A 26582-nucleotide genomic window follows, 5' to 3' on the forward strand; every position below is an offset into this window, starting at 1 on the left:
GATGAGGGCAGTCTCGTTGCTGTGGTTGGCTCGGAATCCGGACTGAGACGGGTCGAGCAGGTTGTGAGCAGCGAGACAAGTTGCAACTTAATATACTCAATTGTTTATTTATTTAAACTTATAACGTGCAACAGCTACCCGCAGTGGGTTTCCCAGCGCCAGAGACAGACTCAAGAAGAAAAATCTTTATCTTGGGTATATTGTTTTGTCGTGTATTTCTATAGGTTCTGAATCGATCCCCCTATTCCTGACCCTATTCTGGTTAAACTTACTAGCTAGTTAACTAACAGTCAGCCCATGAGGCAAGAAAACCCCCATGATGCAGATACCGTTATCTGACGCAGTCACACTACGGCACAGGAACATGTTATCTGATTAGGTCATAACGCTTGAGATCTAATTAGACAAGCGACATTCCTCCAGCCCCTGATAAGGCATACGACGTTCTCATAACAAATCAAACCTATGACAACCTGGATAATCCGTGCGGCCATTGTTTTGATTTCACAGAGAACTTTAGTAAAGAATGTGCTAACGAGCAAGTCGTATGACATCTTTATTGACGTACCTATGTCCATCCTTACGTCAATCCCGGCACCTTTAAGGTATAAATATTGCCGACCTTGCCCTATGCAAACACACGCGTGGTGACAAGACGGAGCAGCCATACTTGCCGAAGCCGAGAGCAGAAGCAGACCCCGCAGGCAGCAGCCCCGCCTTCCTGACGCGCTGAGAGACGCGCTGCTATCTCAAGCCGAGAGACCCAGCACCGGCGCTTCTGGGCAGCCCTCGCAGGCAGCCTGGAATATCGAGAGCAGAGAAAGAGATACCATTCCTCATCCATCCTAAATTCCAGGTACAGAACTGAATAACCCCTCCTAGAGAATTCTTTAGTTATTCACTTGGCAAAAACAAACTTAACTTAAACTGTAACTTTCTATTCCCGCCCACGCATTAGACTTAGGTCAGGTACACGGGGTAGGCGTATTTAGAAACACCAGTTGAGTACGTTTAGTCAAATGTATATGTGTATGTAAATATATTTTAATCATTTTAAACATCATATGGCTCAGAAACCATATCAATGTTTTTACAGTATTATTTTATACTATTGCTTCTAATGTATGCACTTTACTTAACTATAAGTATCGCAATAATATCGATCCATTTCTCTTGTACGAGAAAAGAGACTGATCAATAAATAACACCTTTTATTGAACACGCCCGTCTCCTCCTTTTCTCTACACTCTGATGAGACTAAGAATGCACGTACTGACTGAGTAAAATAATTGCCTTGTGCTCACACGACTCTCGAGATTGACTCTTGATTAGGGGAGAGCAAAGTTGTCATGTTCTATGGTTGTCAGAAACTAAATCCCTTCTTGTCTAATCAGGGGAGTTAATCCTTCCTTGAACATTCGAGAAAGTTTCTAGCGAACTCTGAGCTTAGCTGGCAAACCCAAAAATTAAGTCTAGTATCGACAGTAGTAGACCTAGTTAACGTCTGGCCTAGGCCTTTACTGCTGTAGGTACTATTCCAATGCGCAGAGCCTATTGGGAAAATAGGAGCTACACTACATGGCGCCCAACGCGTTTGGAAAGGGCGATAAAACTAACGTAAGACATTTAGAGTAACTCAGTCGTGCTTTCTCACTCAGACCCCTTTTCCCAAATACTCCAAAGACGTCTGGAGTGGGTGAAAGGTTATAATATCCTCCAAAACCTCGCAGGAGGGAACTCCTATGTATGGTTCTTGGTCTAAGTCAACGTTGAAGGATAAACAGTGTTCCAAAATATAGTGCATCTAATCTCTGTTTCCATAAAGAAACCTGATCTGCAAATAAACATAAATACCATCCTGTCAGCAAAATGGACAGCGATGAAGAACGAGAGGTTACTAGATTAGCTACTGAAATAGCAGATGCTGATGCTACCATGCAAGCAGCAGACGCGGATATAATACTCATTCCGGTCGCCAAAAGAAGATCTATAACCTTAAAACTTATAGAAAATGGACTGACACCTAGAGGTGGCACAGTCATATTCGTAATCGAGGCACACGAATATCGGCAGACAGAGGTATACTATACATGGATACATTTTCCAGCAGCTAATACTATAACAAAGTACTTCCACTATTACAAAGTAGAGGAACCTCCTAATGAGTACACTCCTTTCGAGGAGGTGGAAGTACCACTCAAATTCCAAGAGCATTTGCTCTTATTTGATGGCGCCCTAAAACATAATAATCACATTACAAGGCTCGGTCCTTTAGGAAGACCAGGAGCAACGTGGCCGGTCTTAGCCGGATACACACCATATCCAGACATCGAAAGAATGCCTGCAGCAGAGCTGCTAATACAGCTAAAACAACTACTAAAAATTCACAGACAATTAGTTCAGTATGTAATGCGGACTTCAACAATACAGCCAGCGATTAAACTTCCACAGCTGACCCCTCACCAGGGGAACACAAATAAAATTACACCACAGAACATCCAATCCTGCCTAGGTAAAGTTCCAGCTAAACGGGAACAAATACCATTCTGGTTGGCACAGAAAATTACCCAAATAGAGGCGGTGTTTCCTGACACCACCCCATTAGAAAAACACAGGATTCTGACTATATGTCTCCCAATGGGAATCGCACCACACATTGAGGACTGTGACACTTGGGGTACAGTCTTTGCTTCCATCTACACAAAAACGCACGGTGTTCCATCCATTTCGGTAATACCAGATGTGCTAAAACAAATTCAAGATGAATACGGTCCAGAACCTGCTTTAACTCTTGGTATGAAATTACTAAAAGACTTCAAGCAGGTATCGGCTATATTACTAGCCAACATAAAGGGTGAAGCAGCAAACGTGGCGATCCGCCAGAGGTTAAAAGAGACAGATATAGCAGACCAACCAGCTGAAATTGCCAGAATCATAGAAAAATCCTATGAAGAACTAGGCAGAGATAGTCTAGGTGGAATACCAGTAAAACCGCAACTGACTACAAGTCCAGAAAAAATGTTTTTTAATAATAATAATAATTCACCAAAAAAGAACTGGGATGGGAACAAACAATCCAATCCTAAAGAAAAGAAATTCCAGTCCAGAGGAAGGTCTCCTAGGCGAAGAGAGAAATCTCCAAACCCGAGACAAAGGTCACCTCAGAGTGAACCCTCTGGGAATAGATATAACCTTAGAAATAGGGATAATATTAAAAAACCTGATAGATATCAAGACATTGATACACGTCCCTCTCAATCTTTTCAGAATTCCTCGCAGAAATCGGAAAGAAGAGGACGATCAGAAGAGCACGCCAAGTCCAAAGACAAGGAACCTGCTCAACTGAAAAAGAAATCACAATTTCCAAAAAAGAAGGTAGCCAGTATCAAGGTAGTTAACAATGCCGAGAATACTGAGGACACAACTGAAAAACGGAGAGTGGGCTCAGACAATGCTAGACAGCGCAGCAGAGGTGAGCATAGCTCGCAAAGTCCTTATGAATCATCTGGAGACAGTGGACACGAATGAATACCTTCAAGTGGAAACTGCAGATACCAGAGTTAGCAAGCCCCACAAAATATACGAGATAACATTACGTATAGAGGGAGATAAGACTAGGAAAATAAGGGGACTATTTTGGGATAACCTCTCAAAGGGTTATGACATACTTCTAGCTGAAAAAGACTGGCCACCAGAGTTTGTCAGGGAGTGCCCTCATGGCGAAGAAGTAATTATGCCTGCCTTCTCGAATCAAATCCCGATTCATAAAAAATACACACTTGCTAGAAAGTGGGCAGTGGCCTTAGCACCTGCTTTATATAAAAATCATGTAGGATGGGATGAGGATTCTCCTCCTCACAAAATCCAGTTAAAATCACAACCAACTGCACAAAGGCAGTACCCAATTAAGCAAGAAGCTAAAAAACAAGTAAATGAAATACTAGACCAGCTAGAATACCAGGGGGTGATTGAAACTTGCACCTCACAAATGAACAATCCTTTGTTTCCGGTCTCCAAACCAGACAATTCATACCGTCTAGTTTTGGATTACCGACACCTTAACACATGTTGCAAAACTTTTGCAGTGCAAAACTCACACAGTGCTGCACTAATGAATAACATAGTGCGCAAAAAATACAAAACTACCTTGGACATCTCCAACGGATTCTTTTGTCAAAACATAGCACCAGAGAGCAGATATTTAACAGCTTTCTCAGTAAATGGCACTCAAAAACAATTCTGTCGGTTAGCCCAGGGGTACAAGAATAGCCCGGGGGTATTCTCAGCGAGAGTAACAGAATTACTACAACAATATGATGATGAAGCATTATCTTATGTCGATGACATTTACTTAACAGATGATGACTTGGAAACTCACTTGAAAAGAGTGAACACCATAATACTTGGTTTCGCTGCAGAGGGTTACAAATTCAACTTCAAAAAATCCAGAATTGCCCATCTGAAAATCCAGTACGGAGGATATGAATTATCAAGTATTGCCTGGTTGACAGTCTTTTAAGAACTAGAAGAATTAAAAAATCTAAAAAATGAAAAAACGTATCCTCTGCCAATCGACATTCTGCCTCTACGACATTACGCCTGTGTAATCTATACAGACGGACATGCTCAACCCTCCGTTTGGGGAGAACATGCATACAATCCCACATGTGAGATCACAAAAGAAGTGTGGCGCGGAGGTAAACTAAGACCTCTATTAACAAAATCACACTCAGTAGAAACAAATTCAGAAATGCAAACTGAAATAATAGCTTTGAAAATGGCGCTAGATAATGCGGATCGCGAATTCCCGACACTTATAGTGTCAGATTCATATTTCTGCGTCAAAGCATATAACAAGGATTTGCAGACATGGATTCAGAACGGTTACAAAGATGACACAGGTGCACCAATAAAGCAGAGACTTCTCTGGGAACAAGTAGCTCTTTTGAAGAAAGAACTACCAAAGACTCACGTGACTCACTCACTGAGTCATCAACGTGATGGCGTTCACGTTGTGGGGAATTCATTGGCTGAGACAGCCGCAGCGGCAGCCACTAAATCGGCTCCCGTAGATCGAAAAAAGCATACATTAAAATACATTGACGGTGAAACATTGCTGGCGGTGAAAACGTCATCGAAAGGCGACTGCTCAGCGTTACCTATCAACTATCCACTCAATTATACATACATAATCGATGCAAACTCCGTCCCTTTTGCTCGAATCCCTGGAGTGGGGGATAGAGTGATTCCAAACAAGGACAGGAGAAACTTGTTAATCGCAGACGCACATATGGGCGAGGGTCACAGACACCTTAAATTAAAAGATTCTCTGGAAGATTTACAATCACGGTACTGGTGGCCAGGCATGAGCCTGCACTACACCATGTTTGTAAAAAACTGCCCAAACTGCAACAGAGATCGCAGTGGGGAGAGAAGCAGTTTAATACCTCGTCGTATCAAGGCAGATAATATTACCAGCAAAAAGAATGGCTTGCGATTAACATATACAGGCTAGTTCCCACTTATAATGTAGATCCACAGCACTCGGCTGACGTCCGGACTATTATACAAGATTTGCGAGTCTAAATGGCATATACGCTAAGAGCATGCTACGTTCGACCATTTTTTTTCTTTTTCTCAGGCAATCCAGCCTGGGGGGGGGGAAAGAATGGCCAAATGAGCACAGCCCAGCGGGAATCTTCTCACTTCCTTCCTGAGGGTATGGGATGGTGTAAAGAAAAAACCAAGACAGAAAGCAATCTATAATAGAAAGGATATTAGGTTCGGGAGCTGGGTGGGTCAAACATCTAATAAGTGTCCAAAGTAATCTAAATAACTGGCCAAGAAATTCTCTGAAGGGATTCAGTCCGTACGAATTATTATTCGGAACTAGGATGTTGATCTCTGACCTTGATAGTCAGACTTCAGTGGTAACAGAAAAAAGCTTTGATGTCAAAGACCGTTTGGCTATTTTGCAGGACTTAAACAAAACAAGAAAAGACCTGAGCAACATACAGTTGAAACAACAGCCAACAACCACTGAAGAATCACCACCTGTCCCAGCAAGACCTGTCTGGATTCCAAAAGTCGGGGATCTAGTCAGGGAGAAGATCGCGGTAAAGAAGGAATTTGGGCCTTCTTACAGAAAAGCAGTTCCTGTCTTGTCTGTCAACGGGACAAGATCAGTTGTACTACCGCCACTTGCTGGAAAAAAGGAGAACCGAGTTGTATCCATCGACCTGGTAAAACCACAACATGTGGCCGATAACAAACAGTAGGCCAAGTGGACTCCCAATAAGTAGCAGAACACCAAGGTTTGCTACCAGTACAGAGGTCCTAACAAAGAGGCTCATCACATTCGAAACGCCTACAGAAGAACAACAAGGACTATGCAACAATGCAATAGAACTTAGACCTCTGAAAACCCAAATAAAGACATTTAGCAGAGACACACCGATCTATACTGAAGTACCAAGTGAAAATGCAAAAAACAAAAATCCTGAACCAATTGGAACAATTGACAGAACTGCATCCGGTTACTTCATCAACTTCGATGATTCCTCTGAAGGCTTCAGCGAACAAAAGACACAGCCATCATCAAAATCCTTTAAAGACAAAGCGAAGGAACTATTGAAACAACTAAAAGAAACATATCTGATTTCTCCATGGATTGAATTTTGGGTGGGTTTTGGTGCATTTATCCTCATACTTTGGCTCATCATGGTATTTACTTTGGGACGCTTCATTGAGGGAAAATATGCTAAAATGGACACAGCAAGTCAGAACATCAACTTGGTCCTCAAACCACACACATCGTCACACGTCGAGAAACGAGAACTTTCTTCAGAACTTTCTTCAGCCAACTTCACAGCAATTCCAATACCTGGTGGGGTAGCCTGGGACAACACTGACTATGAAATTTATGGTCCGGTCGAGATCCTGAAATATCCACACCAAATTAAGATCTCTTTGAGTGACTTTGCAAAACCAAACTCATTTGCTGATGATTGGGACTTTGAAAGTATAAACAATATGATGTCTGACTTAGTAATGTTTGCTAAATTTACAAAACATGATTATTTGCAAGGTTCTACAAATTATGATAGTATGTATTGCTATAACCACTATGGTAACCATTTCTTGCATAAATCTGCACAACCTAGAAATGTTTTAAATTTTAATCAATGGGAACATTGTGCTACACCTCCAAAAGGGAGCTCTAGAACCGTTTATGACAAATATTCATACTTTCAAGGTTTTAACACTAGTAATGCTGAAACATTTTATTATAAATTGTCAAACAAGACAGGGACCAAAACCATGATAACCAACACAAAATTGATTTATTCTGATTCATTCTTTGAAAAAATGAATACTTTTGGATTCGATTATTGGGACAAAAATGTTGATTTGAAAAGTGTTTGGGGCACAAAAGAATGGCAAGTACAGGGTTTAGAAGCTTTGTTTAGAGCCTGCATGATCCCAGAACAAATGATATTTTTAAATGACACTGTTCAACAAACCACCTGTCTTGGCTTAGCCAAAATCAAAGATTTAAATAACCCGTCTATTCCAAAGCCAACAATGTTTAGCAATAGCTCTGAAACAGATGAAGAAATAGACATAAACCATATACTTAACCAAAACAGAACACATCCTGATTGGAAACAATGGTTGATCTGGCCCACAGATACAAATCACTGTCAAGATAGATTCCTGAATAAAACACAGGGTTTCAAAATGACCAGGCCAGACCCTAGATATCCCCAAAGACATCACCCAGGGATAATAACAACCTACAGTGTGGGCAAATTATGCCTTCAATGGCTACAGTCTTCCACACTGCCTGAAATTAAGCAACACCTAACTTTACTTACTGATGGTGCTGACTTGCGTGATTTCATAATGGGACCACGCAAACAGCGTCAAAAGCGTTTCATAGCAGCCTCTGTATATGCAGCATATAATGAGGCCTGGAAGGTTACTCAAATTGAGACAGCAGAAAGAATACGGGAAATTGACCGTATTAATTTGGAAAAATCACTTTCTGTAGTGGACAATGGGTTAATGACTCTGTCCTCCAGAATTTTTTCATTGGACAGCATTGTGTCTTCAGCAATCGATATATTATCGCAAGACTTACTGTTATTACAACATGGTCAGTCACAATTGCGCTCTATTGTACAGCTTGGCTGGACGTTACAAAATCTGCGTTCAGGCTATGTGCCTTGGCGTTTAATCAACACTACGTCACTATTCCAAATCTTTAACCTTACTGATAGACAAATCGGTATGGCGCAGAAGGGTGCTGATTATACAATCTTGAGCATTGAAAAACTAGAAAGATTACCGTTGACAATGTCAGAACGACCTGTCAGTGAATGGATAATCCACGGAATCATAAATATTCCAATCTCAACCTTCAGGTTTCAATACTGCCAAAAATATATACAGGCTGGCATGTACGAGAAATTGGGAAAGGGGTACCTTAAAACAACTTGGAACCTGCCCTATTCACATGCATGTGTCAGTAACAAAGGACAGAAAGTGTTTCTTAGTGGCAACAATTGTGCTATGTCACTAAGCGGCACGCTTCTGTGTAACGGTATTAGTTTGCACGGAGCCTGTGAAGGGAATTCATACAACCTTTCATGTCACCAGCAAGGCGCACCTGCAACTGAAATAGAACCATTCTTTCAAAGACTCTATAATGGGAGTTACATTCTTATTGTAGACCGCAGATGCTGTAGTCTTATGCCCGGGACTCCTTATCTCGTCACTACGACGGCGAAGGTCAAGTGCTGTGGACGTTCTTTGTTCCCCAGCTCCTTTCCAGACAGGGAGGCGAGGGCATGGCCCAGTTTGAAAATTACTTCTATTCGAATAGACACTTTAAGCAGAATGAAAACAGTGCTTCTTCAGACGCCTACAAGGCTCACGTCATCAAAAGAAACGTATGATCTACAAGTCGCAAGGACGACTGCAGAGATACATACATTATTATCAACCAATTCCCCCGTACATTTCGCGGAAATCCTGAGCGAAATCTTAAATATTTCTGATACCACAGGAGTCTCAAAGGTATTTAAGACAGTATTTTCGATGGCATTAACACCATTCAAAGCCATACTGGGTATTTTTCCAGATTTCGTCCATTCGATTTTTGGCGGACTTCCCCTAATACTAGGACTAATTGCAGGAATCCTATTCCTAGTCCTTATTTTTCGATATGGCAACCCATGTCACAGATCAAACTCTCGCGACAATGGAAGATACGATCCTAGCCATTGGATACCGGGACCGGATATCAAAAATCCTGGGACTCTCCCGGCTTAGAGACCTGAACATGACTTGGTTTCTATCATTTCGACCAATGTGGCAAAGGTGTGTTTTACCTGTACTAAGGTGTCTGCTATGCGGAGAAGAATGCGTGTTAGACACCTGTCTGACGCTACAATCGGATGCGCCGGTGGATGCAGATACACTGTTGGTTCCTACCAAGGTTCACGCTTTGTGCTGCCCTCAAAGGCTGCCAATTCTGATGACGGCATTCCTGGAATCTTCACCACTGCGATTGAAGAGTAGTGAAGTACGAGATGAAAGCAGCATCGAACAGGTACGACCTTCTGTCAGCAATGCAAATCAGAATGTCAATGCAGACAATCATGCGCATGAATGCATGGTTACCCCTATTTCCGACTTAGTGGAACTTTCCCATGAAGCTGTTGACAGTTTTTTCGAAAGCCTGAATGATATGATGTTCTCTCCGGAACAGAAATAGAGACTTTTGAGTAAACTCGCACACGGCGTTCCCTGAATTCGGCCTTCAACTTTAAAAATAAAGTCACATGAACAATTACAATCCAGTTCACGGACAGCAACTTTTTTCAGCAAGCCCTTAAAATATTTTTCTATATATTTTTTCCCCGGGACACTGATCTTCTGCTTAAAGTAAGAAACTATTCCTAGAGAACTAAGATTTCTATTTTTTTTAGATACTTTATAGACTTTATATAGACTTTAGCTGCCCGCTGGTATGTTCACGATATATTTTATGTGATGAAATGGTTTCGACTTTTTTTCTGTATAGCCATATTAAGAGCCATTTCATGTGTATTTCTCATATACCAACAAGCAATAATGCATAACAATGCGTGTTTACTTTTGCATTTAATTCATAGCTTAAGTGCATACAATATATATGACTGCAATTTTTCAGTATATTTGAAAATTTCAAAATGCATTTATGTATTTTGGGGTGGTAAGGTATACACTATACTCTATAGTATGTTGTACTATGTTATACTATGCATAGATTAGTAGATATGACCATAGTTAGCGTGGAGTGGGTGTCGTGTATTTCTATAGGTTCTGAATCGATCCCCCTATTCCTGACCCTATTCTGGTTAAACTTACTAGCTAGTTAACTAACAGTCAGCCCATGAGGCAAGAAAACCCCCATGATGCAGATACCGTTATCTGACGCAGTCACACTACGGCACAGGAACGTGTTATCTGATTAGGTCATAACGCTTGAGATCTAATTAGACAAGCGACATTCCTCCAGCCCCTGATAAGGCATACGACGTTCTCATAACAAATCAAACCTATGACAACCTGGATAATCCGTGCGGCCATTGTTTTGATTTCACAGAGAACTTTAGTAAAGAATGTGCTAACGAGCAAGTCGTATGACATCTTTATTGACGTACCTATGTCCATCCTTACGTCAATCCCGGCACCTTTAAGGTATAAATATTGCCGACCTTGCCCTATGCAAACACACGCGTGGTGACAAGACGGAGCAGCCATACTTGCCGAAGCCGAGAGCAGAAGCAGACCCCGCAGGCAGCAGCCCCGCCTTCCTGACGCGCTGAGAGACGCGCTGCTATCTCAAGCCGAGAGACCCAGCACCGGCGCTTCTGGGCAGCCCTCGCAGGCAGCCTGGAATATCGAGAGCAGAGAAAGAGATACCATTCCTCATCCATCCTAAATTCCAGGTACAGAACTGAATAACCCCTCCTAGAGAATTCTTTAGTTATTCACTTGGCAAAAACAAACTTAACTTAAACTGTAACTTTCTATTCCCGCCCACGCATTAGACTTAGGTCAGGTACACGGGGTAGGCGTATTTAGAAACACCAGTTGAGTACGTTTAGTCAAATGTATATGTGTATGTAAATATATTTTAATCATTTTAAACATCATATGGCTCAGAAACCATATCAATGTTTTTACAGTATTATTTTATACTATTGCTTCTAATGTATGCACTTTACTTAACTATAAGTATCGCAATAATATCGATCCATTTCTCTTGTACGAGAAAAGAGACTGATCAATAAATAACACCTTTTATTGAACACGCCCGTCTCCTCCTTTTCTCTACACTCTGATGAGACTAAGAATGCACGTACTGACTGAGTAAAATAATTGCCTTGTGCTCACACGACTCTCGAGATTGACTCTTGATTAGGGGAGAGCAAAGTTGTCATGTTCTATGGTTGTCAGAAACTAAATCCCTTCTTGTCTAATCAGGGGAGTTAATCCTTCCTTGAACATTCGAGAAAGTTTCTAGCGAACTCTGAGCTTAGCTGGCAAACCCAAAAATTAAGTCTAGTATCGACAGTAGTAGACCTAGTTAACGTCTGGCCTAGGCCTTTACTGCTGTAGGTACTATTCCAATGCGCAGAGCCTATTGGGAAAATAGGAGCTACACTACAGTTTATCAGACTCTGATGAACGAAACTTCAAGTGTTACGGCAAGAGATATGTGCAAGACTGCATCTTAACCCTCACCTCAACACGGATCCCTCCTGGGCTCAAAATAGACAACACACTAACGCATTAAAAGCCACAAACACAGCAGCGCATAACAATAAACAATCAAAGATGCAATTAACCCTACTATACTCAGAATCCTAGGACACTACAACCACTTCAGGATGCCGGACCACCGCCTATTCTCCAAACTGGAACGTGGATCTAGTGGTACACGGACTGGGGAGATTCCGTCACTTGGATAAATACTAACTATCTAAGCTTCATTGAGAGCCATCCTCTACTACTATATGATGGAGGGGAAAGGGCAATTCTCCAAACTGGACCATGGAGCTGGGGTCACAGACTGGGGAGATTCTAACTGTCACTGGGACAAATTCTAACTGTCTGAGCCTTATTGAGAGCCAGCCTCTACTATCGTCTGATGAATGGCAAAGATCGGTGTTTGTACCATGCAAAATATAGTGGAAATCTCAGGACTTCAGCATCACTCAAAGGATGGATCTTTGTCTCAAAATGAGGCTTGACATCAGCAATGTAATAACATATCAATGACAGTGAAGCATATTTTTCCCCACAGTAATGACAGAGAGTAGCCAATTTTCAAACCATGAAGCTTTTATTAACAAATTAGCAAAATAACAAACTCAAATTAATCAGTTTATTGATAAGTCAATAATCACCTGATTGCAGCATACTTGAATATATTCCAAGCAGATCAAACAGCAAATGCAAAGTCAATTATTTAAACATAGAGTTAGCAAATCGGATGTATGACATTACAACGCATGCTTTTACATCGCATGCTTTTACATTGCAGTTTTACAACGCATACCATTACAACGCATAGCGCTTTGGGGTGCTGGATAGTGAATAGTTTAATTTACTATTCCAACTCCAGTCCCCGTGGATAGTAGGGAAGGTGTTGGATAGTAAATTAAATCTATTCCCTATCCTAGAGCGCCCCACAGCGCAATGCGTTGTAATGGTTTGCATTGTAAAAGTTGCGATGTAAAAGCACTGCGTAGTAAAAGTTGCGTTGTAAAGGATGTTTCCCAGCAAATCATGCAGGAGTCATTTCCCCTTAAGGGAAATTCTTGATGCTAAACTACAGATGTGGATTAAATCAAGGCAATGTCATAAGCAGTAGGTGTCAACAATTCAAATATCTAAATAGACTGGATTTCAGCAAAAAGATACTCCGTACGGTTCCCACAGAGAAGGAACCAATCAAACTAAACATTTACAGTGGACTTGATGACAGCCCACTTGTCATGGCTCATACAATGAACAATCTCAGTTCTATGCCCTTCAGAGATATCATCCCAGAAGATATCTCCACCAATCACTTTCACGCCTTCAGAGATATCGTCTAAGGGAGGATTTCTTCTCCACCCGCCACTTTCACATACAGGTACTGAAGTTTACTATTATCCTTCACACAAACCTTAACAATACAGTTTAACGAGCGCACAGTGAATACTTTTGAGAGAACGATTATGCACAGCAGGCAAAAACGCAACATCTCATTTAATATGGAGCCTTGGAAATTAAGGCGTACAGTGACCATGGTTAAATTAACCTTGAACACATTCTGACTATGGTTAACTTGGTAATGTAAAAGGCACACGTTATGGTCAAACTAAATATGAAATTACACGTGACTGTAAGTAAGCCACGATTATACATTGTATGCATTAGCATGTCATTAAAAGCAAATGAAAAATAGTGACACTGTGTCACCATTAATCAGCCCCATTGTAGGTAAGATGAATCTGCTTTTCGCTGGAACCAATTCACACTTTCTTTAGAGGCATTAGTTCAATTCCACCAGAAAAAGATGTGATGTGCATATCTTACTTGTAACTTTCAAATGAATAACTGATAAAATATCTGCTTGATTTTGGAAAAGTGTCAGAACACTGCTAAAAAAGTGTTATTCCTGGCCACAAAGCAGCACCCGTTTGGCCGTTCATTGCTGTGGCATTTCTTTAGGTGGGGGCTTTCTTGGAAGATATAATGTTGGTGGGTGAATATTTTCATAACAGACCAAAGAGTTTGCTTCAGAAAAAATAAATGTATGTGTGTAGACTGGAGAATATGTCGTCTTTAAATTAACCTTTTATATAAATTCGTAGAATTCCCCATGTTTGCTCTCAAAGATGTATAATACAGTTGCGGTTTGGGCACACGGGAAGACAACTTTTAAACACGAATTGATATGTATTATGTAGATTTATGACCAGGGTAACTTACCCTTCAGTAATCATTTTATGTTCCTGAATTCCCTATAGAGTTCTGCGGAACCCTGTGAACATAACCCCGGGTCAGCAAAGGGAATGAATTCTGTACCCCGGAATTCACTCGGCAGCACTAGCCGCTTAAAGCAAGAGGAAAGCCCTGGTGTAAAACGTGAGCTCCGGCGAAAGAAAGAGGGAGAAGAGGAGGAACCGAAGCGTCCATTCAAAGAATCGAAGGCTCGGGGTGTGGAAGCTGAGATCGCTCCAGTGGACATCTCCAGGTATTATACATAGGATTCCTCCTAACATGGTGGGAAAGGATGACTGGAAATACTTTCACCCCTTAAATACGAGACCGGGCACTGACTGTATCTGTAGTGGCCAACACTTATTTCCCATTTGGGGGTTGTTGCTACATTTGCAAAATAATAATCCTCATCCTAATACCTAATATTCCTGTTATTGTTGTTAATAATATTGCAAACAGAAGAATAACATGATGATGGTGATGATAATCCTGATCAATATAAATGTTCTCCTTCTTTCTTCTTCCCTTATTGTCCTGCTCCCTCTCCTTCACCTCTGATTGCACATCTCCACATATAATTTAACACGTTGTCTGACATTACAGAAACTAGGCGCTTGTTAATAAAGGGATAATATTTATTCTTTTAGAATCACTTTACTACACGTGATAATGCTTTCCTGGTGTCCCTTTAACCAAGTTTTATAACCAAATATGTTTCCTAGGACCTCCGTGTCACCATGAGAGACTCTACACTTCTTTTATGGTCCTTCATAATTTCCCAAAATATAGGGGTTAGAAATACACACTATCCCCCTCCACCCTTTAGTACATTTTTTTTTTGTTTTATCGTCTCTCTTTCATCTCTCTATGTATTTCATATTTATGCAGGGCTGTCTGAACCTAAAATATGTATGAGTGGCAATAACTGGAAGACTAGATGCATCTTTGGAATCTATATGATTGCTAAAATTAAGGAAAAAAACACTTTATTTCTGTTTTTAAAAATGACAGCTGGCATTTCCAAATAAAACCAATGTTCATGTTTGTAATGAAATGTAAAGAGCACGATCAGCAATCTTTCCTAGATATATGTGTGACTGGGACTTTCATGGATTCAGAGGCCAGGTTCACTCTGCAGTTCAAAATTCTGTTGATGTGGACGCAAAATTAATTATTTATATGCTTCAAAATATACCTCTATTGGCCCCAGTTCAAATCTCACTGCAACCATAGGTGTACTCCTCACTATGGGAAGCAAATACCCACATGGCAGTATTACCCTCTAAAATACAGAGTTGTGAATGTAACTGACCACCACAAATAGGTGGGCCAAAGACGAATTGGGTGATCAGCTTACTTTTTTAAGCTTGTAAAAGCCGTGCAATTGAGCGACTACCCCATGTTGCCTTTCTTTTGTCATTTCTATTGCAATTTTTGGCTACAGTGTGAGGTCTTGCCAAACTTCAATTCCGTTTCCACCACGGGATGATGATAACAGCGAAGGTAAATTTAGCCATTCACCATATCTAACACTTACTAATAAAAGTAATATTATTTTTTTTTCTGACGACTGTTCCAAAAATCATTACTTTCGATATTTAGTCATTAATAAGAAGGCTTTTTCGTAAGTGGGCAACAGGGCTGTCACTCCAGACCATGGAGTGACAGGACAATTAAAGGACAATTAAATTAGGACAATTACATTAGTGTATAATAAGAGATTTGCACTATTACGGGCGAGCCATGAAAAACAATTCCCAACATTTGTATATTTGGTTATATTACTCATAAAGATACTTATTGGGGTTGTTACTAATACACAGACATGTCCAGTCCATATTTTGCTGACATATGTTTCCCAAAAGACATCTATATTGGTAATCAGATTTGAAATGATACTATCTGCATGGATCTCAAGAGAACCTTTGGATGTTTAGCATTCGGAGGACCCTTGGAACTTGAGAAAATACATTAGACAACTGTGTAAACGGCCCCGAAGGTATCTAGCCACAACGCCCACCAAATATTTCCACCAAGTACTGAAAAACAAGAGCCTGATCACAAGCTCTGTGTCGTTTCCGGAAATCCCTCTTTACTATTATTTTTTCGATAATTTTGCCATGAAAACATGACTCTAGCAAACTAATAATGGGCAGGTATGAAAGACTACCATTCTAACACATTTCTGTCAGCTAACTTGAAAAATAAGGATTTTGCTTAAATTGAACCGCATATTTAAGACACCCAGGGGTATATTTAAGTTTTAATGCTGTGTTTGCGTCACAAAAGTGATGCAAATCAGCGCTACATTTTTTTTCCTAATTTACTTTCCAGCGCTAAACTTATAAAATCACTGGAAAGCAGTGCAAAGCAGCGCGTAGATCTGTTATGCATTGCTCAGTGCCAAGGGGGCATACCATGGGTGGTGCGTGGACGTTCCCATGCAACCAGCCAAGGTTTCTGAGGCTAGGCCGTATTTACTTAAAAAAGTAGACAAGGTTAGCATCAGAAAATAGCACCCGCTTCAACCAGGCACTATCACAGAGAAATGTTTTCATTTTTCCTTTCTTTTCCGACTTTGTGCTGCACTGTACAGCACACATGCAAGGTGGGATAGTTTTAGGAATAGTCTAAGCATACTATTTTGTACTGGAAGGGTATCAATCTATGCTAGTGTCATGTAGACACCCTTACACTATGGTGCAAAGGTGTGTATGTGGCGCACGGCAGCACATTTCTGCACTGGCGCTAGGGAGAGGGGAGGAGAGTGCCATATTTCTGTAAATATCGCACTCACCTACTCTTTCCTTCTCATACAGTGTAGCATGTGCGGCTGCGGCACTGCACTGTGTGATGAGTCAGTAAATCTGGACCCTAGTCCACAAATCTGTGGTAAATGTATTAAACAAATTCAAATCCCCTTCAATTCAACAGTAGTTGTACTATTGTGTTTATCACTTACCTGATTTACCTCAGAATATTCCTAGGATTGCTTGTCACTACAATCCCCCACAATATCATCCTCTTATTGTATCTGCTTGATGGTCCACTCAATTCATATAATGGGATAATACCTGCCCACAAAGTAGAATGGAATCACTAGTCAAAACCCTCATATCACCAGACAACAATCTCCAGAACCCTTTATATTCACTTTTGTAACAGCTCTTGCCATTTTCTCACATTGATTCAGTCTAAATGTCAATTCATTATGTTTTGAGAACTTCCATATTTCTGCCTCAATCCTTTCACCAGATTGTAGCGGTTTGAAACTCACATGATTCCATCCATAGTTATAGTTATGCTTCATACAACACTGCGGTATCATTAACGTCCAAAATTATGTAATTAGGGTTACTGGTACCATAAATACTTTTGAATCATTTTTGATTTGTTAGTCTGTGGCCAACAAGTATTGCTGGCATTGTAACACTGCTCATGACAGAGCTAGGATTATTTTGCGTAAGAGACAAACAGTTAAAATGATGTTTATGTGACTGCCTTCTTGTACAATAATCTAAAGCCAGAAAAGAATTACCAATACCTCATGCTAACACATGAGTGATTAATAGGAGAAACATATCATCCATTAGGAAGGGCAACTTTTAGGGTGGTTTTCTGTAAAAGCCTGTGTCATCAAGCCACCACCACACCTTCAAAAATCTCCCTACACCGTTGGCTAAACTTTTATACACAAAGTGAAGCCCGTAATGCGGTTTAATATTACAAGGGGTAATTTCCCCAGGATCATGGTAATCCACTTAGTTCATGAGGAGTATACAAATAAACCTCCTGATAAGATAAACTGTATGTCTGTGTATATATAAATAAGAGTGATTGTATAAATGAGTGACTGAGTGTGTTACCTGCTGGATGGGTGAGTGATTGGGTGTGTTAGTCGCTGCGTGAGTCAGTGACTGCCTCTGTAAGTAGTTATATGGGTTAGTAAATGGCAGTGCCGGTATAATAGAGCAAATGTTTGTGATAGTGGCTGTATAGGTCAGTGAATGTGTGTGATAGTGGCTGTATAGGTGAGTGAACCTGTGTGTTAGTAGGGGACGCACTGGTATTTTACTCCTGCACACCTCCTCTATTACTTCTGGTTTTGCCGGTGCTTTGGGGGACTAGAGCATCTAGCAACCTTCACTACATGTTCCGACCAAGATGCGGCCAGGCTGTGAATTCTGACCCCCGTGAGGTATACTTTAAGGGCCAGACACTTCTGCAGTGTGGGACGAACTGGTCTTTTACTCCTGCACCCCACCTCTATTGCTTCTGGTTTTCCCAGTGCTTCAGGGGACTACAGCACCCAGCAACCTTCACTGCACGTTCCCACCAGGAGGTGGACAGGTGGTGAACTCTGACCCCCTGGGAGGTGTACTTTAAGGGCAAGGCACTTATGCAACATGGGTCTCGAGCGGGCTATGCCCGGGCCAAGGGCAGGCCGTCTACGCCTGTCAGAGCCCGAAGGAGGCTGGGGTACCTCTCCTGGCTTGAGGTTTACAGATGTATCGCTGGATAAAAGAGGCTCAAAGGACACTATGAGCTATGGGTAAGAGAAAGGTCAGTGCAATTATTACTAATAGCAAAGAGAAGCAGGGGTTGGCTTTCATAACTGATTACCTTTCCACTGCTATGACTGCAATTCATTCCAAAATAGTATCTGTAGAAGAAAGGCTCAGGGCTACAAAAAATCCCTATCCTTGCTCTCACCCAAGGAGACACAGCTAACAGTGACATCCAGTGAGCCACAAGGCAACTGACAATGGTGGCCTAGCATATCTGGAAGCATTGCCCACACAAGTAACAACTGTGTTCTCCTGGAGGATAGTGTGATAATGATATTGTCCACCAATTCTCAACTCTCGCTTTGTGTTGGAAAATAATTAGCAGGCGCATGATACTGCCTCCCCTCCGAGTAAAGAAAAGAAAGCTGGAATATGGGTGGCACATGCCAAAAAGGGCAAAGGGAAGAAGTCCTCTGAGCCTTCAAGTCTCCCTATTACTATGGGCGCTGCTGGAAGTAAAGGAGAGCCACTGCTGGTATCTGGGTTAGTGGTTCAACCAACCATAGCGAATGACATAGGGGATTTGCATGTCCTGGGACCTGCTCTTGAGAGAGCATTGTCACCCCTAGTGATGGAGCTCACAGCTTAGTATTGGTGGTTCTCTGAAAGAGCCCATAGTCCAAATTAAAACCAGTCTTCCAGAAAGAGTGGGACGGCCAGAGGGGTTTCCTAATCCTTTGAGCCTTGCGGCATCGATTGTACCAGTGGTGGAAGGTAGCATTAACCAAAGAGTGTGCCCACAGCCCAAAGTCAATACACATGCACCTTCTGCACCATCTGCAACCTCCTTCACAACAAGTCCTGTGCATCACCCTGGAGGCAGGCCTACTCCTTCATTTAGGACCCTCCATAGTGCAATCAATTGTAATCCTGGCATGCCCCAGTGTTTGCATTGTGATTAACATCCTTGAACAAGTCTGGGTTGATTATTATACCAAACTATATGACTATTTGATCCAGCTTCTTCTGAATGTAGTCTTGATTTCAACTTGGCCAAACTCACCAAATCTCCTTGGATAACTATCACGGTAGGGGAAGTCATCTCAGCAATTAAAAGATACCCGCCTAACAAGGCCGCTGCACCAGATGTAGTCTCAGTGGATCTTTTTAAAGATAATCCTTCTCTCTGGGCCCAAATCTTGGTGAGTTATGTCAGAAGTTAATCAGTGCCACTCTGCCTATTTCATGGTTAAGGGCCCCCATCGTCCCGAACTGTAAAAAGGGCAATAGAAGTGACCCTCACTGCTATCATCCTATATCTTTGATCGAGGCTTTCACAAAGATCTTGGGCTGTGTCCCTTTTGACCACTTAGAATCCTGTGCTACTGAAGGTTCCATCTTCAGGTTCAGTAAGGTTTCAGACAGGGTCTTGGAATGATGGACTAACACCTGAACCTCCACCTGCTTGGTGCAAAGTATGTGACTGCCAGGGAGGGTTGTCTCTTCCTGACATTCATGGACCTAAGCACGGCATTTGACAATGTTGTCAGGAGCAAGTTGTGGGTAATGTTTCTAAAAGGAGGGTATGTTCCAATACTTGATTTCCTTTTGTCGCAATTGCATTTAGATGTTGAAGGTAGGGTCTGGTATGGGCCCAATTGGGAATGCCTCCCTTATATAAAGATTAGGAAGGGTGTTAGTCAACGATGTTTCCTGGTACCTTTTTTTTCCAGGTTTTATATTAACAGCCTGGAGGTTTTTTTTATCCAAGCCGCAGCAGATCCCAGAGGTTTGGAACTCAGCATCTTCCCCTTCTTATGTATACAGAATTATTTAAATTTGCATCCATGCTGGGCTCCATGCCTCTAGAGGCTGCTTTTACAGTTTATAAAGCCAGACCAGTAACCTTTGCATCATATGGTGCTGGTGGCAAACTGATTTTTTGCAATTGCAGATTAGCAAGAACACATTTTTTTGAAAATTGCTGTTATTGCCCGGTAGTGTTCCGTCGTTCATAGCTCGCAAAGCGATAGGCCTCCAGTATCTGCATGACCTAGTTTGAATTGCTCCAATAGTTCTCTGGCTCTCTAGTTTGGCCAGGCCAGAAGCTGCACTGAAACAGTAATTGTTGTCTTATTGCCTGGGGCTAGCAGGGATGCACAAAAACAAGTGATTTTTGTATATCAAAAACACCTTATTGGAAATCTATAGATTTTATCTCTTACGAACTCTGATAGTATTATGCCCCGTGATAAAACAATTATTAGAGAGGAACTCCTTAACCATCTTGCGGCAAAGGGGCTGAATCAAAAAAGGGATTGGTGGCATCTTTTCTTCCCTTATGCACTCCCCCCAACATTGAGCAGTACTTGCTAAGGGTGCCCAGACACCATAGGTATTTCCTGATAAGGTTCAGGCGTGGCCTGGCACATTTTGCGGTGGCTTACCCCTCAAGTAAATATAATGCAAAAAACCTGGTACCTTACCCTTGCAATTATATAACTCCTCAATCACAACTTCACTTGTTGTTTTTTTGTGGCCTATACTGGGATTAGAGATCTCAATTTTTAATGCCTCTCTTAAAGTCACTTAATTTTAAAAAAGTGTAAACAAGCCATGTTTTATTTTCAATTGCTGCTAACTGATCAAGTCTGTTTTATTGTGCACAATTACCTTGCTGCTGTGGTGAAATCTAGAGAGAGGGTGAGCAAGTAAATATGTCTTGATTATGTTTGTCTTTTTCCTTTTTATTGTCTTAAGTGATCACATTTCAACAATGTTCATTGCCTTTTATATTTATGATTGTCAGGGAACTAACTATCTGAGTCAATGTTGATCTGATTCATGTGTATGTTTGGTTTATTGTATTAATGGATTCTGCATTAATTATTATATCTGATTGTACTTTTTATATATTTGTGTTTTGCTTTTATGGTTCAATTGAACCCATTAAAGCTCATATTGACTAGACTAGTGCCTGTATGAGTGACTGGCTGGGTGGTTCGTGTTTGGATAAGTGAGTGACTGGGTGTGTAAATGTATGTGTGGGTGAGTAATTGCGTTGTGACTGCATATATTAGTGTATGAGTGACTGTATGAGTGAATGAATGGCTGTATGAGTTGGTCTATGAGTGAACGAATGGGTACATAAGCTGCTGTATGAATGAGATAGTGGGAATATAGGTGGCTATATGAGTGAGTGAGTGTGGGTGATTGTATGAGTGAGTGTCTCACCACATGTATGACTCTGCGATAATAAACATTATGTAAATAATACATTTGAGAATCTTACCCTGTGATAGTTATACCTGGGATATTGTGGGATGCAATGGGGATTGGATGCAGTTTGACATTGAGGGCAACTCATACCCAGATAAGAAGGCCACCAGAGGGGCGTTCTTTTCTGGCATGGGAAGCAGGGGGATAATATGTGACGTAACACGGCTTATAGACAGGGTCAAGGTTCCAGGTTTCTTGAAGGAGACATATGTCAAAATGATCTATGAAAGTTTGCCAGGCCAGGTCACCAAGCTTTGATTTCACACCTGGAACATTCTAGGACAAAATATCGATAGTGTTGGGAATCTTGAATGTTTCTTTCCGGGTGATAAACAAAGGCACCAAGGGCTGGTGGGCGCAGGTTGTAATGATCTGTGGTGGATCGATTACTGGCTGGGGCATCTTGTTGTTAACAGGATTGCCCCCCTAACCCTGTAGAACAAGAGGACCCACACCTCCTAGTCAATTCATTATAGTTGTACCCAAAATATCTGGTTTGGTTGAAGATGTTGGACAACGTATGACTTGTGAATTATTAGCAGAATGTGGGTTAAGTTTGAACCGGATCAGAGTACTGTAGGGAGGTTCCTTAGGCAGTTCTAGACCCACGAGTCCCTAAGCCAGAGAATTGGACTACAAATTTCACTGGATATAATCGAAGGACCCTGCCTGTTTTGTGGGATCATGGAATTGTCAGGTATACAAAATGTCAGAGTGAATAATAGAGTGGCAGTTGCGCACTGACCGAATTTGGTATGTACGTTTATTTATTAGACTCCTTTTCTTCTTTCGTACCCGCAGCCAATTTAGGGACTTTTGTCATATAAACATGGCCAGCTTCCTCAGCTGGAACTGCCCTCTCCTGCCCTAGTATGCTGTCTATGTTAATTTCCTGGGGGGAACACTATGGGTGGATGCACCCAAGATTTTGGTTAAGTAGCGGGGGGACACGCCGGGAGGCGTCACCAGGCGCTCTACAAGCCCCTTTAATAATAAAGTAGCATGAGGCAGACAGAACCACTTGTGATTCATCAAGGGCTTAGGAGGGTGAGCAAGAGGGGGTGTTTTGCATTGTTCTAATGGTGCAAAGATCAGGATGGTATCTAACCCTATCTTTGTTCCATCTATGTCTCTCATCAATTAGGGACATACAGGTATAGTGTGCTACATGTGAGGAAGGATTGGCACTAAGTGGTTTGGCAGAAGATTTCAAATCCCCTATGTCTGATGATAATGTTGCAAGATGAGAACTAAGATCTATTCCCTCAAATTGAAGCCTCCTCGTCAATCAATCAAAGTAACAATGCTAGCAATATCCATGTCTCTGTTAATATCACTTGGAGCCGTTATAGAAACTGCAATGTGCTGAATTGTAGAGTCAAAGTGCCCTTTTCATGCACAGGTCCTTTGTGATATTGTAGCTTAATAGAGATGGTGCAAAGGCTAGTATTTGTTAGAGCATAGGAGGAGAGGGCATAGTGATACAGGCTTGTGGCTATTAGTGGCAGAATCAAAAGTACTAGCATTAGTAGTGGCTTGCAGTCGTGGAAGTGGCAAAAGTTTCAGATACAATAGGAGCCAGAGTGTCAAGTTTCTTTTTCCTAGAATATACAGGGGCAACTTCATCTGATGCTTCATTTGGGATCAGCCCATTAGCTTTGTCCCCTTCTAAAGGAGTTTCAACTTCTTCGTTCAGTGTGTTTATCTCTTCAAATGTTTTGGAGGCTTGCGCCCTGCCGGGGGGAGGAGGGGGGGGGGGGGGTTAGTGATGGAGTGAGTTTAGAATTGTTCTTCTGCTCCCCAAGGAGCACTTCTGATGTCTTGCATTTTTATCTTGCAACATCCCCTGTATAACAGGGAGCTTAAAGCAGGAACTAGTAAGGAAAGGTTTGTGGCAACCTGGTTGTTGGTGGTACAGCAAACAAGAGCAGGCTCTAGGATGTAGTCCTGGTTGTCGAGAAGTCATCCCTGACACTGGTACACCAAGGACTACATAAAACTTAGGATGGTCCCTCAAGTGAAGGTAGAGAGCAGATGGGAGGGGCAGCCAGCCACCAACAACAGCCACCATGTCCCTGCAAAGGCACAGGGGAGCGGTATGAGGGCCACTTGACGATTCGGGGTGCGCTGCTTCTAGGGGTAGCTGGTGGAAAGCACAAAGGCAAAGGGGGAACAGCTGAAGTACAGAAAACCCCAACCGATTTAGCACCATGCACAGAGATCCAGGCAACAGTTAGGCCGTTAAGCACTTGTCCCATACAACGCTTCTCTCGATGATGCACCTCAACTTAATGCCCTCAACAAGCAGCTTTTAGGAACAAGGGAGCCCATGCCAGCCACTAATGGAGACATGCAAACTCCTCTAGGTAGCCATCATACCAAAGAAACCCCCTGGAGCCGGCTATTCAAATTGCCCAGTTGAAGTTAATAACCATAGAGGGATTTGGGGATCATAACCATAGAGGGATTTGGGGATCAGTATGAAAATGTAACCACAGCAGCCTAATTCAGTTGTACAGGCATGGGGTGGTCCTGGCCTACTTCGTCCTGGCACTGACGGATGCAGGACTGGCCTGCCCTAGGCCTGGGCTTTGACCAGGCTTTACCCGCACATGTCCCATGCCGCAGAAGGTGGTTGGGTGCTTTAAAGCGTGCAGTGCAGGGGAAACAGGGTCAGGCTCTCCTCCATGGATCACAGAGATGGCTAGGGCACCATGTCCCTGGGCAGCAAAGTCACAGCAGCAATCCCTGTACGTCCAACGCCATGGGAGGTGGTTAGGTACTTTGAAGCATGCTGCGTGAGTCAAAAAGGGTCAGCCCCTCCTCCTCAGGCTAGCAGAGATAGCTGGGACACCCAGTCCTTGGACAGCAAAGTCACAGCAGCATTCCGTGTATCAGAACCACCTGGACAAGGGTTAGTGTCTCACACCCTTTCATCTTGAGGGGTGGCATGTAAGAAAATGCCTATTTTTGCATGTTCACCCCCACATTTTTCGACTGATGCTGCTGCTGTTTTTTTGATTTTGAGAGCGCTCTGAGGTCTGCTAACCAGGCCTCAGTGCAAATGTTCAAACCCCTTACAAAGTATATGTTGAATTGGCTGTCCCCAATTGCAGAGACTAACTTACTTATAGGGCTGCAACACTGATTGTGCCTCCCTATGTGAGCCGAGGTACAACATGGCTCTCAGGCTGCCACTGCAGACTGGAAGGGCCGGGGTAACACTAGCTAGTTCGACTTTGCCACTTAAACGAATGGTAAAGAACCCATTTCCCTTGACAATATATCTAGGTCTCACTCAAGGAAAGCCTACCGCGGCCTACGGCAGGAAGATGTATTTATCAAGTGGGACATGTACTACTGCAGTTTTGCTGTGGGAAAGTTAGTAGCCCCATTGGCTGACACAGAGTTACCAGCTTACCACTCAGCCTGGCTAACTTCTGAATGGGACTACTGAGATGGGTACTGTAAGGTATTAAATTGATTGTGGCATTAAACCCATCTTGATGCTCAAGTCGAATGTAATGTAATGACGAAGGGAAGACGGTGGCGTTGGTCCTGCTGGACCTCAGCACCGCATTCAACACCGTCGCCCACCCATTACTCCTACAGCACCTCAAGAAAGGAGGGCTGGATAATCTAGCCCTGAAGCAGCTAAGATCCTTCTTACAGGACAGAAGCTTCCAAGTGTCCCAAAGACCATATTATTCTAAGAGCATTGGGCTGGCTCAAGGGGTCCCCCAGGGATCTATACTTAGCCCAACTCTTTTTAATCTTTATATGGCCCCTCTGGCAGATATTATTGTGAAATACGGCATTAGTGTTGTGTCATATGCAGATGACACGCAACTAGTGGTGTCTCTATTTCAATCCCACGAAGAGGCAGCCACCAATTTCTCCACCTGTTTACAGGAGTTGGCAGTCTGGATGTCAAACAACTAATTAAAGTTAAATGGCAGTAAGACAAAGGTCCTGATCATGGGTAAAGCTCCTTCGATATGGTCATCAATGTGACGGCCGCAGTCTCTGGGCCCCACCCCCACTCCCAGTAACCAGGTTTTGGATGTGGCTGGATTCTAAGCTCTCATTTGATCACCACACCAGGATGGTGGCGGAAAGTGCTTCGGAATAATGAAAGGCCTTCGGAAGATCTTAGATGTGCTCCCCGTAGCCACCAGGAAAACTCTAGTCCAAGCATTGGTGACTTCCCGCCTGGACTATGGGAACGGTCTATACTTAGTAGCCAGTGGTAAGAGTGTTCAGAGACTTCAATGTATTCAGAATGCAGCAGCCTGCCTTGTTCTGATGCTCCCCAGGAGAGCTTCCTCTAAGAAGGCCCTCACTGCCCTACACTGCGCTCCCGGTGAGGGAGAGAATCCTTTTTAAGGCCATATTTGTTAGCCAACGCATCATGCAGGGAAATGGACCTAGCTACCTAAATAGTCTAAAGTCCCCCTACACTCCTACCTGGGCCTTGCGGTCCCGGGGGACAGGACAAGTTAAGATCCCAGTAATTAAGAGAATGAGAATGGGTGGCCGATCCTTCCGCTACCTAGCCGCTAAGAATGGAATGCCCTCCCTCCTGCTCTCCGGATGGAACCATCAGAAAAGTTCTTCTGGAAAAAACGAAAGACCTTTCTCTTCCGTATATAGGTCTCGCCACTTAACCTTCTCAGAGTTACTGCTAGAGACAGGGCGATTATCTGCAGCGCTGGGACACACTAGTGAGTGTAACCAGGCGCTTTA

General features: G+C 42.4%; 1 protein-coding gene across 6 annotated transcripts in view; it reads left to right on the forward strand.

Moving 5' to 3' along the window:
* The window catches only part of PDE4DIP (phosphodiesterase 4D interacting protein), a 1524691-nt gene that overhangs the window by 1003007 nt on the left and 495102 nt on the right, over window positions 1-26582 (forward strand). For all 6 annotated transcript variants that reach the window (XM_078686955.1, XM_078686929.1, XM_078686947.1 and 3 more), the window contains one exon: window positions 14076-14302. In XM_078686955.1, the coding sequence (XP_078543081.1) occupies window positions 14076-14302 (227 nt within the window). The remainder of the gene's footprint in view (window positions 1-14075; window positions 14303-26582) is intronic.

The sequence above is a fragment of the Lissotriton helveticus genome, chromosome 1_1 (assembly GCF_964261635.1).
Source record: "Lissotriton helveticus chromosome 1_1, aLisHel1.1, whole genome shotgun sequence".
Classification (NCBI taxonomy): domain Eukaryota; kingdom Metazoa; phylum Chordata; class Amphibia; order Caudata; family Salamandridae; genus Lissotriton; species Lissotriton helveticus.